We start from the raw sequence: 16015 nt of genomic DNA, 5'->3' as shown, positions 1-16015 counted from the left end.
CATTTGAGGTGTCACACTTGGGGCACTAGGCACTCAAGCTTTATGAAGACTTTCTACATCAAAGAGGTATGTATTCTATCTTGCTATAGTTATTGTTTTGTATGCTAGATTAGGATAATACCTTGGAAGTTCTTATTTGCATGTATAATAGAGAAAACATAGATCCAAGGTATTTAGGGTTGCATGTACACTTAGGAGTGTTAGAATGCTCAAAACCCAACAGTGGTATCAGAGCCTAGGCTTGTTTTCTTGTTATACCTGCAATAGAAGCTGAAAAAAACGAATCTGGTGCTGTCTGGCCATCAGACTCGGCGAGTCCATCAGGAGACTCGGCGAGTCCATGCCTTAAAAGTGATCAATTCGATCCAACTCGCCGAGTTTGTTCATGCACTCGACGAGTTGGACCCCCAGACAGCATATTTTCGAGTTTTTTGGCTAGAAATGGACTAGGAACATTACCCTAAGTTGTTTTTGATCTTATAAACTTGTATTTGATGTGGTAATGTTCATGCTAATCCATTTTCAAAGATAATTGTCAATAGATTCATGTTTTGTATTAGTTTAAGGTTTAGACTAATTACATGAAAAAGTTTGATTTGAATTATCTTGTTCTTATGAGTTGCTTAGATTAATAGAAATGTTGAGTGAAATAGTTGTTTTCAATCCATTTTAATCTAAGAGTTGAGTATAAAATGTGTTTGTGTAACTTGTCCTCAAGTTACATGAAGAGTCACATTAAAGACTCATAAAACTCATAATAGTTGGCAATGGTTACAAAATGAAGAGTCTTGTGTCATTGAATAATTTTTTACGACTCCATAACTTGTCCTCAAGTTATGAAAGTTCAAGAGTCACTTCATTAAAAGAAAAATATGTAACCATAATTAAATCCATAAGTTATAAAATAAAGAAAAAGTTAGTTCTTTTATTAGTTTAAAGTCTTCCATAACTTGTCCTCAAGTTATGGAACTTGAAGAGTTTTTGGATTAAAACTACTTTAAACACATAAGTTATGGAATTAAATAGTTTTGAATAGTTTCAAAACTTGCCCTCAAGTTTTGGAATTTGAAAAGTTTTCAAGTATGAATACTTTAATTCCAAGTTAGCCCTTAGAATTTTAAAAGTTAAAATTCAACCCTTATACTTTATAATATTATAAGTTAATAATATATATATATATATATATATATATATATATATATATATATATATATATATATATATATATATATATATGTATAAGAGTAAAGTCAGTCTTACCGCTAGTACGCCTCATTCACGAAGCCGGTCTATAAGGTGGGTATAAGGTTGTTGCCTATAAAATGGCAACTTAATGGGTGTCCACTCTCACCCACCGCTTGCTTGACTGGTGGAGGGTCGTTATCCGAACGGGTTTGACAGGACTAGAATTCTCCCTTCATTAAAAGTATTAATGAAAAATACTAAGTAACTAAACTCTTAATAATACCCAATCTTAGTTACTTAGGAAAAATGTGAATAAGGTGCTAATCCATGAAATTACACTTTGCACTTTGTTTAAGTCGTTAGTGGAGCGTGTGTGGTTAACCGGCACACTAACTTGGACTTAACAAGGTAGGTAAAGGGTGACTTAATATTTATCATAGTATCGATGGAGCGTGTGTGGTTAACCGGCACATCGATTGAGGGGTAATTTATTAAGGGTACCAAGTGATTTGCATGGTTACTTCACACCTTGTTTTGTGATCCTCGGCATCCCAGTCACAAAACCTGAAGGGCACACTCGAGATTGAAACATGCCATTGAACAGTTCAATGAATCTCAAAGATCTAGGAGTTTCAAAAACCAATTAAAACCTAATAATACATTTCATTTATCTTGGTGGAAATTGGTGAATCCTCATTCACCTACCTTCAAATATTTTATAGCTTGGATTACGGCATACCTCTTCTAAGTTATAAAATAGTTTGTTGGGTCCTAGCCTTAATATTTCATATTGGGTGTCATATTAAGGACTTAAAATCAACTATCTTGAATATCTCCCAAAAGATGTCTGGTTTAGACACCTATGATCTTCCCGAATCTCTTGAAACAAGGTTTCCTAATGAAGATGATGTCCCAGGGATATCATACTTCTTTCTCCTCCTCCAATTATTCTCCCCAACCCACAAGTTCTTGAAAAGTTTAAGGTCACTCAAGCCCTATTGGCAAGGCAAGGTCTAGGTGTGATCACATCTTGGAGATGTAGTCACATATTGACAAGCCGGGAGAGTTGGGTGTCAAAGTCTTGAGAAAGTTGGTGGTTCAATCACTTTCTAAGTCACATAGTGAGTTCCTTTGGGACACCTATGAAACAGACTATGACAAGACCCTTAATGATCATATCTATTGGTTAAGATCAACTTCCTTAAAACTTTATGGACATTGACAATGATGACATTGGATATCTAGTAAAGCTCTCTCTTCCCAATGGAAAGGGATCGGTCATAGTCAACTCGGTTGACCAAATGGTAAAGAGAAAAGCTAAGTCTGTGATAGTCTCGTGTACCATTATCAAAGGGTCCATATGTTTATATTGCCAAAGGAAGGGGCATTGGTCACGATGCTGCCAAATTTACCTAAGGATGTTAAAGTCAATAAGTTTGACTCTACTTCAGGTAAAGTCCACTATCTAACTCTGCTAAGTTTCTATTATGAGATTCCTGATACATGATGTGACTGGGTCACATGGTGATTTTTTAAGAATCAAAGGAAAAGTGAAGAAACTTAAAGAAAGATTATGCTGAATCTGATGGCGTAGATGGACTTCTATCGCATAGCTTGAAAAATCGGATTCTTGAGCTACTTCTTAGGAGTTATGATATTTTTGCTTAAGGAATAGATAACAACAAGTTTTTCATATGGATTGTAAGGATAAGTTTTTCCGCAAAGTTTTAAAATAAAAGGAAAATTTTTTGATTTTATTTATTTTAAAATATCCTTACAATGGCATTTGAGGAAAAATTGTTGCTTATATGATTCCATTAAGAGCAAGAGTGGAAATATGAAATTGATTCTTTCATTTGTGGTAATGTCTAGATTTACCAAATAAGGAAAGATTCTCATCACCCAAGTTTCAAGTGGACCAGAACTTGGAATCATGCAAGTTGTATAGCATGATGAATGAGAACTTTCAAGTTTTGAAAAAATTAAGACTAATTACTTGTTCACATGGATGTGTGAGTCAAGTAATGGACTAAGGGATCGAGTACATAGTCTTGTGCACTGGTCAAGTCCGCCACAAAAGATTGATAAGACTATTTGTCATGATTTACTAAAGCACAGTAAATATGATTATACTTACAAGCTTAAGTGTAATTTTGAGACATTGGAAAAAAGGTTCCAATGTATGGCAGAGCGAATCAGAAGAATCAAATAAGGCAGAAGGATAAAAGTTTCTCAAATCTGAAAAGATGGGAGAGTACTTTAGTATCATTTTTGTGATCATCTTAATGATTAAGAAACCATAGCACAATTAGTTCTCTAAGGAAAATCTTAGTGCATTCTGATGACTAAGAAGAGGAACTTGAATTGTTGAAGTGGTTAAATCAAGAAGATGAGTCATACTTCGTTCCAATACAAGTCTTAGAGTCATACTCCAAGATTGTAACTTGAGTGACATGTCTCAAAAGATGGTTTAAAACACTTGTCAAATGTAAGAGTAAAAGTTTTCTACTCTTGTACATTTGAAATTGGTAAGTTGTGATGTTTTGGATAAAACAAAGACCAACTAAGGCCAATTGTGTGAAGTGTTTGTCTTGATTAGAATCCGCACTATCTCTTGGATGTTTGACAAGGGAGTCTTATATGTCAAGAGGACAGTGGGAGTCTTAAAGGTCTTGAAAGTCTCAAGAACTAATCAAGAATAAAACCTGAAGTTCTTCACTAGCACACGACTTGAGGTTTATAACCTATCGTGTTCACTTATTCTGTGCCCATTCCAGTTAAAGTTGGCTTTGCATATGAGTTCTTAGAGTTCTCAATTGGTTGCACAACAACTTGGAAGCAATGGTAGGCCCTTGAGCTGCCAGGTGGCAAGAAATTAAGATTGAGTTCAGTCCATATGAGTTTGGATTTGTCATTATCCTTGTCTTATGACTATGATTTTGACAATTCACATGGATAAGAACACATACACCAGTAAATCTAAGTGTCATAAGGTTTCTCTCCGATTCATGAAAATGATGGTGAGGAAACACTTTCACTAAGTAGATTTTAGCTAGATAGCAATTGTGATATTTGCATTCTCAAAGTCGTTAGTGGAGCGCGTGTGGTTAACCGGCACACTAACATGGACTTGTGAGAAGTGGCAAAAAGGTCTAAACATTATGATTACGGCATCCCTCTTCATAATTGTTTAGATACACAAGTGTGCTATCTAAGGGAAGGTGTATGTTTTTTATACAGCTTTATCAAAACAATCTAGCATCAGAAATCTGAACTTTGGTAAGAAAGTCAATGAAGTATTGATTTCTAGAAGTCTAGCTGATTTCTGAGTACATGTCAAAGCTAGTGGGAGCATAAGTGTTATGCTAATAATCATCATGTTAGTGGGAGCATGATAATTATGTTAAGTATTGCAAGCTAGCAATGTTAATTATAGAAAAACAAAAGTTTCAATTGGGAAAAAGTTGTTTTGCTATAATTAAGGGAGAGGATATTATACTTCATCTTCATCTCAAATCTATAAGCTTAGATCGTGAGGTTTTAATCATTTAGTCAAGCATATATATATGAATTTCATGTTGGAATGGCTCAACATAAGGAAATTCTGCATATGGGTCCATTATTTGCGTTCTAAAATTCGATTATGATTACGGCATCCCTTTTCATAATCTGAATTATGAGAACTTGGCAAATTGAAATGGAAATGTTATAGCAAAAGACTGGTTTAGTCTTTATGTGAGACATCATGAATCGTGTCCCATATGCTTCGGATTTAGGATCGATTACATGTGCTATAATCATCCGTTCTAAAATTTTCCAAATGCCTGGGGCATTAAGAAGGGAAAAGGTTTAGAACTGGATATGACTAAAAGGATTAAACAATTGTCGAGGACAATCTAAGGTTTACCAAAGATTGGTTGCTCAAGGACAGTTGGAAGTATAGTGATAATTCTGGAAGGACCATATTGACATAATCTGTTAGGAGGCAACTCTTGTTCAGAAGTGATAGTCAAAATGGAATCTGGAAATGTTTCAAAGTTAGAATTTTCAATCTATGTAAGATTAAGGAAACTTAATGCAAGAAGGATATTTCCAAGGAGTTGATCTCCTTTGGAATACTCTGTAATGATTGTTGCCAAGTCTTTGTGAGTTTGTGCATAATCGTTACGAGAGGATCAATGCATATAAGTTTAGAATCTAACAGATTTCAGTAAATGGCATGAATTTGGAATTCTTGCATTTGCAGTAAGGATTTCGGAGTGTGAAAAGAGAATCATTGAAGTAATGTTCAATTGATCTAGTTCACAAAGTAAAGATCATAGACAAACATAGTATGCATACTTGGTGTATGGCATGACTAGTGTTTGAGAAAAAACATAGTGTACATGCTTGGAGCATGGGACAACTATTGTTTTAAATTCAAGATTAAAGTTGATAGCTGAAACAGTATACAATGAATAATGTGTAATCATATGGTGATAAATAAAAGGTGTTTTATTTATATTCATAAGTTCTGAGACCATATTGGATTCGATTATTATTGTGTTTCACTTTGCATGTTTTGACTTCCCGAATAAACTGGGTTATTCTTCCGGAATGACTAAGTTATTCAAACCATCCACAGTCGGTCATATGTTGGAAGTAGATATGAATTAAGACTGTCATGATGGCTTGTAGAGGTCTAAGGTGTTGGACAAGGCTACAACACTCATGAGTGCTCATAAGTTCTGAGTATTGGATTCAACCCGCGCTCATTGGAATCACTTCATGGATTTTATCACGAGTGATCATGAGACGATAATATCTTATATTGTTCAAACCTAGAGATATGAGTTGTTACTATGAGTTGATAGTACATTGATAGCACGGAAAGCATTTGGTAACTCGGTGCTATAAAACGTGCCTTTGTGTATGATTCAACAAGTAGTAGAACAAGCCATATGAGTCGAAGTTTATCCATTCCTTTTACCTTCGGGATAAAAGTGATATCTGTGGGCCCCTCGATGATTTGATGATGACAAATGGAAGTGCTCGGCCGGGCCAGGACTGATTTGATTTGTTCAATTAGTCAGTCGTCATAAATCGGAAATCGGGAAACAACAAATGGACAGAGAGAATGATTATAATCCATGTCTCAGTCCATATGATACCTAGAATGGAGGAATATATGATCCCTTATCTAATGGACAAGTCACTGACAAAGGTCAGAGTTCATCTACAAGGTCAGAGTTCGACAGAAGCTTTTGAGAGCTACGATTGCCAGTTGGTTCCTGAAGTCATACGCAATAATAGTTTTAGACTTATCCAAGTGGGAGACTGTTGGATTAATGTCTAAGTCCATAACTATAATTGGTAAGACTTGACCCGACCCGGCACGGTCCATTTGGGTTGCATACCATCATGCACTTGGATGAGAGAAATAAGACACTTATGGTTATTAATATATTATAAGTTCTAGTATATTAATAATAAGAATAATAAGATTATTTAATTAGTATTGATCAAGAATTAATCTAGGATTAATTAAGTGATCAAAAGAAGACTAATTAAATATATGGGTTGATTGTGTAAATCATCCATACTTGTATAGTGGGCTAATGCTCCATGGATAATCAAGTTGGGCTAAAACCCATAGGATGGTCCATGGATGCTCCATGGTGTATTTATACCCATGGATCCAAGGAAATGGAAAGTCATGACAATTAGGATTTACCCTAATTGTATAACTATATAAGCATCTTATTATTGAGGAAAAAATCGGCCACTAGAGACTAGTATTATTCTAGAGAGGGCTAGCCGATTTCAAGAAGTGTAGAATTCTCTCAAGCTATTCTAAGTGTTTTTGTAACACCGAAAATTTTAAAAATTTTATTTTTCACAATTCATAAAAACATTTCTCTTTTAATTTAATAAAACATCAGTTTCAAATTCCAATATGTATCATACAAATCCCAAGATCACATAATTATATCAAATTCCTCCACGTGTGTACAGATCAAGCCGGCGCCTTCCCACGGTCATCGCTAGTACCTGAAACAACAACACTAACACTGTAAGCACAAAGCTTAGTGAGTTCCCCAAAATACCTCACATAAAACACATATTAGCCACTCGAGGCCATAACTCTATGGGTCCGTGCACCCCACTCTGTGAACCCTCAGGTTCTAACTCTATGAACCTTCCGGTTCCAACTCTATAAACATGCACAGCATAGATCACATAGAAATAATGCAGTACAACACATAACATGCACATAACATACATACACTAACACATAACTCTGATTACCGACTCAAGGTAAAGTATAGTGAGAAGACTCACCTCGTGTGTCTCGGTATCTCACAATCCCTGGAAATCCCTCGTGCTCGATCCTCCGAGCTCTAATCCTCCTATAACATCACAATGCTCTAATTAACACTTTTTATCTATAAGGTTGACTACCCCTAAAAAGTCAACACATGTCAACGGTCAACGGTCAACTTTGACCGGACTCGGCGAGTGCATACGGCAACTCGGCGAGTCTAGACGTTCTCACCAACTCTCTAGGATTCCCTTTCTACACGTCGAGTACTCCCCCCTGACTCGACGAGTTACACCTGGAAGAATCGCGGGGCCACCCCGACTCAACTCGCCGAGTCTCAAGAACGACTCGGCGAGTCCCAGCTCGACTCAGACCTCATGACAATCCTTTCCAACTCGCCCTGACTCACTGGGTCAACTCCTGACCCGTCTGGACCACTCACTGGCCGGTCCAAGGCAATCTTCAAACTACTCGCCGAGTCTGCTCATCGGACTCGGCGAGTCCATTCCATGCAATCACTCAAACTTGCTTCTAAGGTCAGATCTACTCCAACAATTCATAGATCTGGCCCTCCTAGACTGATTCATCACGTAAAGTCCCAGTCTTGATGCATGAACAACCTTTATATGACTAATTATGAAGAATCTTCAACAAATCTCACTATACAAGGTCATGACCTCCATTGCTCTCTAAAAAGCTTGAAGGATGAGGCTCTCTGGACCTCTATGGATCCAGATCCGAAGTCTCATCACTAGCATGGGACTATTTGGCCATCAAATCGACTCAACAAAGCCACAAGAAACCCTAAAATCGATTATACCTCACAAAACAGGAGATGGGTCGAAATTATACCTTTAGATTGAAGGGTCAAGCTTCCAATCCACCAAATAGCAGTCCCCCTTTGCCTCCTCTTGTCTAGAGCCTCCTTCTTCTTTGCTAAACAACACACAAATGTCAAGAAATGCCTTCTTTCACTCTCAAATCGCTAAAACACCTTTAGGGTATCTCTCTATGGACTGATGGATGCAAATGACGGCCATAAGGCCATTTAAATAGGTCCCAAACCCGAGAAATTAGGGTTTCATTAAACAGCGTGGACTCGCCGAGTCCATATCCTGGACTCGCCGAGTCCGAACGAATCCCGTGTCCAGAATCGCGACCCTACTCGGCGAGTCTGAGCTCCAACTCGCCGAGTCCCTCCTCAAAACTCAAAATATTAAAACAATAAAATACCTGGAGATCCGGGCTGTTACAATTCTCCCCCACTAGGATTAGACTTCGCCCTCGAAGTCTCGCTCTAAAATAGCTCCGGATGCTGAGCCCGCATCTCGCGCTCCGGCTCCCAGGTCATCTCTGATCCCTTCCGGTGTTGCCACTGAACCAACACCAAAGGTACCTCCTTGTTCCTCAGAACCTTGATCTTCCGATCTCTGATGGCTACTGGTCTCTCGGCATAATTCAGGCTCGCATCCACCTGAATATCCTCTAATGGAACTACTGCCGTCTCATCGGCAATACATTTCCTCAATTGCGACACATGAAAAGTGTCGTGGATTTGCCCCAACTCTGCTGGCAACTCCAAACGATAGGCTACCCGGCCTACTCTTGCAACCACACGAAATGGCCCAATATACCGGGGCCCCAACTTGCCCCTCTTCCTGAATCGAATCACTCCTTTCCAAGGAGAGACCTTCAGGAGAACGAAGTCGCCGACTTGAAACTCAAGCTCGGACCGGCGTCTGTCTGCATAACTCTTCTGTCGACTCTGGGCGGTCAATAACCTCTGTCTGACCTGCTGAATCTGCTCCGTCGTCCGAAGCACGATCTCGGTACTGCCCATCACTCTCTGCCCAACTTCTCCCCAGCAAATGGGGGTCCGACACCTCCTACCGTACAACAGCTCAAAGGGTGGCATACCAATGCTCGAATGATGGCTGTTGTTGTAGGAAAACTCTGCCAAGGGTAAATACGCATCCCAGCTACCCCCGAAATCCAACACACATGCTCGAAGCATGTCCTCAAGCGTCTGAATCGTCCGCTCACTCTGACCGTCTGTCTGGGGATGGTATGCTGTACTAAAATGCAATCTAGTACCCAACTCCTCATGAAATTTCTTCCAGAATCTGGAAGTAAAGCGCACATCACGGTCTGAAACAATCGAGATCGGCACCCCATGCCGAGATACCACTTCTCTCACATATAACTCTGCCAACTTCTCTGCTGAAGAACTCTCACTGATGGCAAGGAAGTGAGCGCTCTTCGTCAGCCTATCCACAATCACCCAAATTGCATCAACTCCTCTGGCAGTTCTCGGCAATTTGGTGATGAAATCCATAGTGATCTGTTCCCATTTCCATTCGGGAACCTCCAATGGCTGCAACTTGCCATGCGGTCTCTGGTGCTCGGCCTTAACCCTACGGCAGGTCAAGCACCTCTCAACAAACCATGCGATGTCCCTCTTCATACAGGGCCACCAATACTCTCGCCTCAAATCCAAATACATTTTCGTAGCCCCCGGATGGATCGAAAATTTCGACCGATGAGCCTCCTCCATCAAGGAAGTGCGCGTACCACCCACGAACGGTACCCAAATCCGACCCTGAAAAGTCATAAGTCCTCTCCCATCCGTAACGAATTCTGAAACCAAACCAACGACCCGTTCCCTCTTCTGCATCTCCGGCTGCACAGCCTCGGCCTGTGCCCCACGAATGGCATCCAATACCGGAGCTATCATGGTCAATCTCAAACATACATCTCGCAATGGAGTGCTCTCCGCCCTGCGGCTCAACGCATCGGCCACCACATTGGCCTTGCCCGGGTGGTACAGGATCTCACAATCATAATCCTTGACCACATCTAACCACCTCCTCTGACGCATGTTTAGATTGGGCTGATCCATCAAGTACTTCAAGCTCTTGTGGTCCGTGTATATCGTACATCGAACCCCATACAAGTAGTGGCGCCAAATCTTGAGGGCGAACACTACTGCCCCCAACTCTAGATCATGCGTGGGATATCTCGTCTCATGAGGCTTCAGCTGCCTCGATGCATATGCTATCACATGACCCCTCTGCATCAACACCGCACCCAACCCCAAAATCGATGCATCACAATATACTACAAAATCCTCCATCCCTTCCGGGAGAGCTAATACCGGGGCTTCGCACAACCTCTGGCGAAGTGTCTCAAAGGAGGTCTGCTGCTCGGGACCCCATGAGAATGCAACACCCTTCCGGGTCAACCTGGTGAGCGGCACTGCGATCTTGGAGAAATCCTTGATAAATCTCCGATAATACCCTGCTAATCCAAGGAAACTCCTGATCTCAGAGGGTGACTTTGGCACCTCCCAACCCATCACCGCCTCAACCTTGGCCGGATCGACCAGAATCCCTTCCTGGTTAACGAGATGTCCTAGGAACTGGACCTCCCGTAACCAGAAATCACACTTGGAGAACTTTGCATAAAGCTTCTCCGATCTCAGTACCCCAAGGACCTCCCGCAAATGATCCTCATGCTGCTCCCTAGATCTCGAATACACCAGAATATCATCGATAAATACAATCACCGACCGATCCAACATCGGCCTACATACCCTGTTCATGAGATCCATGAACACTGCCGGGGCATTGGTGAGCCCAAAAGGCATCACCACAAACTCATAATGCCCATAACGCGTCCTGAACGCTGTCTTCTGGACGTCCTCATCTCGCACTCTCACCTGATGATATCCCGACCTCAAATCGATCTTGGAAAACCAAGAGGCTCCCTGCAACTGATCAAATAAATCGTCGATCCTCGGCAACGGGTAACGGTTCTTGACCGTCAGCTTGTTCAACTCCCGGTAATCAATACACATCCGGTGTGAACCATCCTTCTTCTTGACAAACAGAATGGGTGCTCCCCACGGCGAGCTGCTCGGCCGAATAAATCCCTTCCCCAGCAACTCCTGAAGCTGTGAGGATAGCTCTTGCATCTCTGGAGGTGCAAGACGATAAGGCACCTTAGCTATAGGCGCAGCCCCCGGGACCAAATCAATACCAAACTCTACTTGCCTCACAGGAGGTACTCCCGGCAGCTCCTCGGGAAAGACATCTGGAAACTCACATACCACCGGTACCTCCCCAACTGAACTCGGTCTCTCGGAAGTCGCTCGCGTATCCATCACATACGCCACAAAACCCTTACAGCCCTGCTGTAGACACTGTCTCGCCCTGGCGGCCGAACAAAAGGCTGATCCCGAACGGGTACCCTCACCGTACACCGAAAGAACTCCCCCACTAGGGTCTCGTATAGTCACCAGCTGACGCTCACAGTCGATAATCGCGCCGAATCGGCTCAACCAGTCCATGCCCACAATGACACAAACATCGCCCATCGCAATAGGAATCAGATCAATCGGAAACTCAACCCCGAAGATCCCTAACACACATCCCCGGAAAACCTCTGTGGCACAAATCACTCTATCATCAGCTATGGAGACTCTCAGAGGCCGACTCAGTGCCTCACGACTAGCACTGATATGCTGGCTAAAGGCCAAAGATACAAAAGACCGACTCGCACCCGAGTCAAATAACACTAAAGCAGGTACGGAATTCACAAGAAAAGTACCTACGCATAACATAATATAAGCACAACATCATATATCAAAATAAATACGCGAAAGGAAACATACCAGCCACAACATCGGGCGCGGCGCGGACCTCCTCCGCAGTCAACTGGAAAGCTCTCCCTCGAGCTCTCGGCGTCTCGGCCTTCACAGGCCGACTCTCTGTAACTCTGGTGGCGGCAGGAGCAGACCCCTGAGATGCTCCGCGCAACTGCGGACACTCGGCCTTCCGGTGTCCAGTCTGGTTGCAGTGAAAGCACACTGCAAACCCCTTGGGGCAGTCCTTGGCCATGTGCCCCTCCTTGCCACATTTGTAGCAAGACCCTGCTCGGCAGACTCCGTCATGACCCTTGCCGCACTTTCCGCAAGTGCGGCCCTTCTGGCTCCCTGGTCGGGGATCAGCAGGCTTGGCCCGCTTGGCGGCCGGCTGCGACAATGCCGGTCGCCGATCCCTCCCCTGAGACTCCGCCTCCTCCCTGGCCTGAGTCTCAAGCTCAATCTCCCTCTTCCGGGCATTTGCCTGAAGCTCGGCAAATGTCCGGTACGAGGAGTTCGCAGCGAACTCCCGAATATCCCTCCTCAAGATGCTCAAGTAGCGGCTCATACGTGCCTGCTCAGTGGACACGTGCTCAGGGCAGAACATCGCCCTCTCGTGGAACATCCTCGTGATCGCTGTAACAGACTCAGTACCCTGCTTGAGGGTCAGAAACTCCTGTGCTAAACGCTCCCTCTCCACCTGGGGAACGTACTCATCACGAAACATAGTGGTGAACCTCTCCCAGGTCACCGCAGAAAGCTCAGCAGGCGAATAATGCGCTGTCACAAACTTCCACCAGTCCTTCGCTCCCAAGCGAAGCTGGTTCAGCGCGAACCGTACCTTCAAATGCTCAGGAGACGAGCAAGTGAAGAAACACCCCTCTATATCAGATATCCACTTCATAGCTGCCACCGGATCCTGAGTACCATCAAACTCTGGTGGTTTTGTGTTGCTGAACTCACGGAACAGCAACGCATCCCCACCCTGCGGCCTTGCAGCAGCAATCGCTGCGGTAGCCGCTGCAGCAGCAGCCTCAGAAAGAGCGGCATAGCGCTCATCAAACGTCTCAATCAAGGTGGTCTTTATAGACCCAAACATCTCTGGTATCTCTGCCCTGATGGCCGCAGCCACCTCCTCCTGAATGATCCGGCGGATCTCCTCCTCACTGGTACCACTGCTCTCGGGCATCAAACGTGTCCTCACCATGATCTACCTCTGAAATACAACATACAATAAATTAGAATCCACACGAGTATGCTCACACTCGACAACTCTTTTCTCCTTGATTCTTAGCATTCCAAAGATTCTGACTTGGGCTGCACACCGCTCCGGTGCTTCCAGTAGTACGGGCCCAATACTACTGTCCGCACCGCACCAGAATACACTCCAAATCCTTCTCTTTGGATCCCAGGTCTCAAGTACTTTATCATGCATAGACTACTCTCTAATAGATCCCTCATAAGCTCCTTGCTGCTACCTACTCACTCTCAAGCATCTCATAGCAGCTCACCTCTCCCTAGGCTAAGGCATCACACATCAGGTCACCCTAGTCCTAATAGCAATACCTAGCCTACTCTAGCATGCGGATACATCATATCAATATGAATATCACATAATATAAAAAGGTATTTTGGGAAATCACCGTTCGGGCGCTGACTGATCGTACACACATCTCTTGCTCTGCGTTTTTCGAAAATCTTTTACTCTTTTTGGAAAATACATCTCAAATCCTCAGTTTGAGTTCAAATACGCCCGAAGGTGTACTCGAATCCCTCAAACCAAGGCTCTGATACCAACTTGTAACACCGAAAATTTTAAAAATTTTATTTTTCACAATTCATAAAAACATTTCTCTTTTAATTTAATAAAACATCAGTTTCAAATTCCAATATGTATCATACAAATCCCAAGATCACATAATTATATCAAATTCCTCCACGTGTGTACAGATCAAGCCGGCGCCTTCCCACGGTCATCGCTAGTACCTGAAACAACAACACTAACACTGTAAGCACAAAGCTTAGTGAGTTCCCCAAAATACCTCACATAAAACACATATTAGCCACTCGAGGCCATAACTCTATGGGTCCGTGCACCCCACTCTGTGAACCCTCAGGTTCTAACTCTATGAACCTTCCGGTTCCAACTCTATAAACATGCACAGCATAGATCACATAGAAATAATGCAGTACAACACATAACATGCACATAACATACATACACTAACACATAACTCTGATTACCGACTCAAGGTAAAGTATAGTGAGAAGACTCACCTCGTGTGTCTCGGTATCTCACAATCCCTGGAAATCCCTCGTGCTCGATCCTCCGAGCTCTAATCCTCCTATAACATCACAATGCTCTAATTAACACTTTTTATCTATAAGGTTGACTACCCCTAAAAAGTCAACACATGTCAACGGTCAACGGTCAACTTTGACCGGACTCGGCGAGTGCATACGGCAACTCGGCGAGTCTAGACGTTCTCACCAACTCTCTAGGATTCCCTTTCTACACGTCGAGTACTCCCCCCTGACTCGACGAGTTACACCTGGAAGAATCGCGGGGCCACCCCGACTCAACTCGCCGAGTCTCAAGAACGACTCGGCGAGTCCCAGCTCGACTCAGACCTCATGACAATCCTTTCCAACTCGCCCTGACTCACTGGGTCAACTCCTGACCCGTCTGGACCACTCACTGGCCGGTCCAAGGCAATCTTCAAACTACTCGCCGAGTCTGCTCATCGGACTCGGCGAGTCCATTCCATGCAATCACTCAAACTTGCTTCTAAGGTCAGATCTACTCCAACAATTCATAGATCTGGCCCTCCTAGACTGATTCATCACGTAAAGTCCCAGTCTTGATGCATGAACAACCTTTATATGACTAATTATGAAGAATCTTCAACAAATCTCACTATACAAGGTCATGACCTCCATTGCTCTCTAAAAAGCTTGAAGGATGAGGCTCTCTGGACCTCTATGGATCCAGATCCGAAGTCTCATCACTAGCATGGGACTATTTGGCCATCAAATCGACTCAACAAAGCCACAAGAAACCCTAAAATCGATTATACCTCACAAAACAGGAGATGGGTCGAAATTATACCTTTAGATTGAAGGGTCAAGCTTCCAATCCACCAAATAGCAGTCCCCCTTTGCCTCCTCTTGTCTAGAGCCTCCTTCTTCTTTGCTAAACAACACACAAATGTCAAGAAATGCCTTCTTTCACTCTCAAATCGCTAAAACACCTTTAGGGTATCTCTCTATGGACTGATGGATGCAAATGACGGCCATAAGGCCATTTAAATAGGTCCCAAACCCGAGAAATTAGGGTTTCATTAAACAGCGTGGACTCGCCGAGTCCATATCCTGGACTCGCCGAGTCCGAACGAATCCCGTGTCCAGAATCGCGACCCTACTCGGCGAGTCTGAGCTCCAACTCGCCGAGTCCCTCCTCAAAACTCAAAATATTAAAACAATAAAATACCTGGAGATCCGGGCTGTTACAGTTTTGATGATTGTGATTCCATTTGAGGTGTCACACTTGGGGCACTAGGCACTCAAGCTTTATGAAGACTTTCTACATCAAAGAGGTATGTATTCTATCTTGCTATAGTTATTGTTTTGTATGCTAGATTAGGATAATACCTTGGAAGTTCTTATTTGCATGTATAATAGAGAAAACATAGATCCGAAGGTATTTAGGGTTGCATGTACACTTAGGATTGTTAGAATGCTCAAAACCCAACATAAACTTGGGAGTATACTCTCTATAATTGTAGGTATATCAATAAGGATCCTTTTAGTTCTTCACACAAGGTTAGTTATGGATCCTAAAATATCCCTATGGTATTTTAATTATTGTTTGTTTCTTATCTTCTGAA

General features: G+C 42.6%; 1 protein-coding gene and 2 long non-coding RNA genes across 4 annotated transcripts; all 3 read right to left on the bottom strand.

The window, feature by feature from the left end:
• Positions 1-7064: 7064 nt before the first annotated feature.
• On the bottom strand, positions 7065-9040 carry LOC145094931 (uncharacterized). The gene is made up of 3 exons (XR_013703651.1): positions 8339-9040; positions 7507-7574; positions 7065-7215 (listed from the first exon to the last, which is right to left on the bottom strand). It is a non-coding gene; the product is annotated as an uncharacterized LOC145094931 (long non-coding RNA).
• A 2447-nt stretch (positions 9041-11487) lies between these two features.
• LOC145096292 (uncharacterized) lies at positions 11488-13032 on the bottom strand. The gene is made up of 3 exons (XM_079034038.1): positions 12159-13032; positions 11539-12094; positions 11488-11491 (listed from the first exon to the last, which is right to left on the bottom strand). The coding sequence occupies exons 1-3, from the start codon at positions 13030-13032 to the stop codon at positions 11488-11490; spliced, it is 1434 nt and encodes a 477-aa protein (XP_078890164.1).
• A 69-nt stretch (positions 13033-13101) lies between these two features.
• LOC145094930 (uncharacterized) lies at positions 13102-15617 on the bottom strand. 2 transcript variants are annotated; one of them, XR_013703649.1, is made up of 3 exons: positions 15238-15606; positions 14406-14473; positions 13102-13344 (listed from the first exon to the last, which is right to left on the bottom strand). It is a non-coding gene; the product is annotated as an uncharacterized LOC145094930 (long non-coding RNA). The 2 variants fall into 2 exon arrangements; XR_013703650.1 differs by lacking the exon at positions 13102-13344 and adding an exon at positions 13832-14114 and having other exon boundaries at positions 15238-15617.
• Positions 15618-16015: the final 398 nt, after the last annotated feature.

The sequence above is a fragment of the Lactuca serriola genome, chromosome 3 (assembly GCF_051521515.1).
Source record: "Lactuca serriola cultivar US96UC23 chromosome 3, Lser_US96UC23_V15, whole genome shotgun sequence".
Lineage (NCBI taxonomy): Eukaryota > Viridiplantae > Streptophyta > Magnoliopsida > Asterales > Asteraceae > Lactuca > Lactuca serriola.
The sequence above is the reverse complement of the archived record's forward strand: the minus strand, read 5'-3'. Positions and strand labels throughout refer to the sequence as shown.

What these genes read in the sequence shown, in the direction of transcription:
- LOC145096292 (XM_079034038.1), bottom strand. Translation starts at nt 13,032, where the DNA reads ATGAAGTGGATATCTGATATAGAGGGGTGTTTCTTCACTTGCTCGTCT. An exon ending in CGCGCCCGATGTTGTGGCTG is followed by an intron (nt 12,095 to 12,158) that starts GTATGTTTCCTT and finishes TGTTATGCGTAG; the next exon opens with GTACTTTTCTTGTGAATTCC.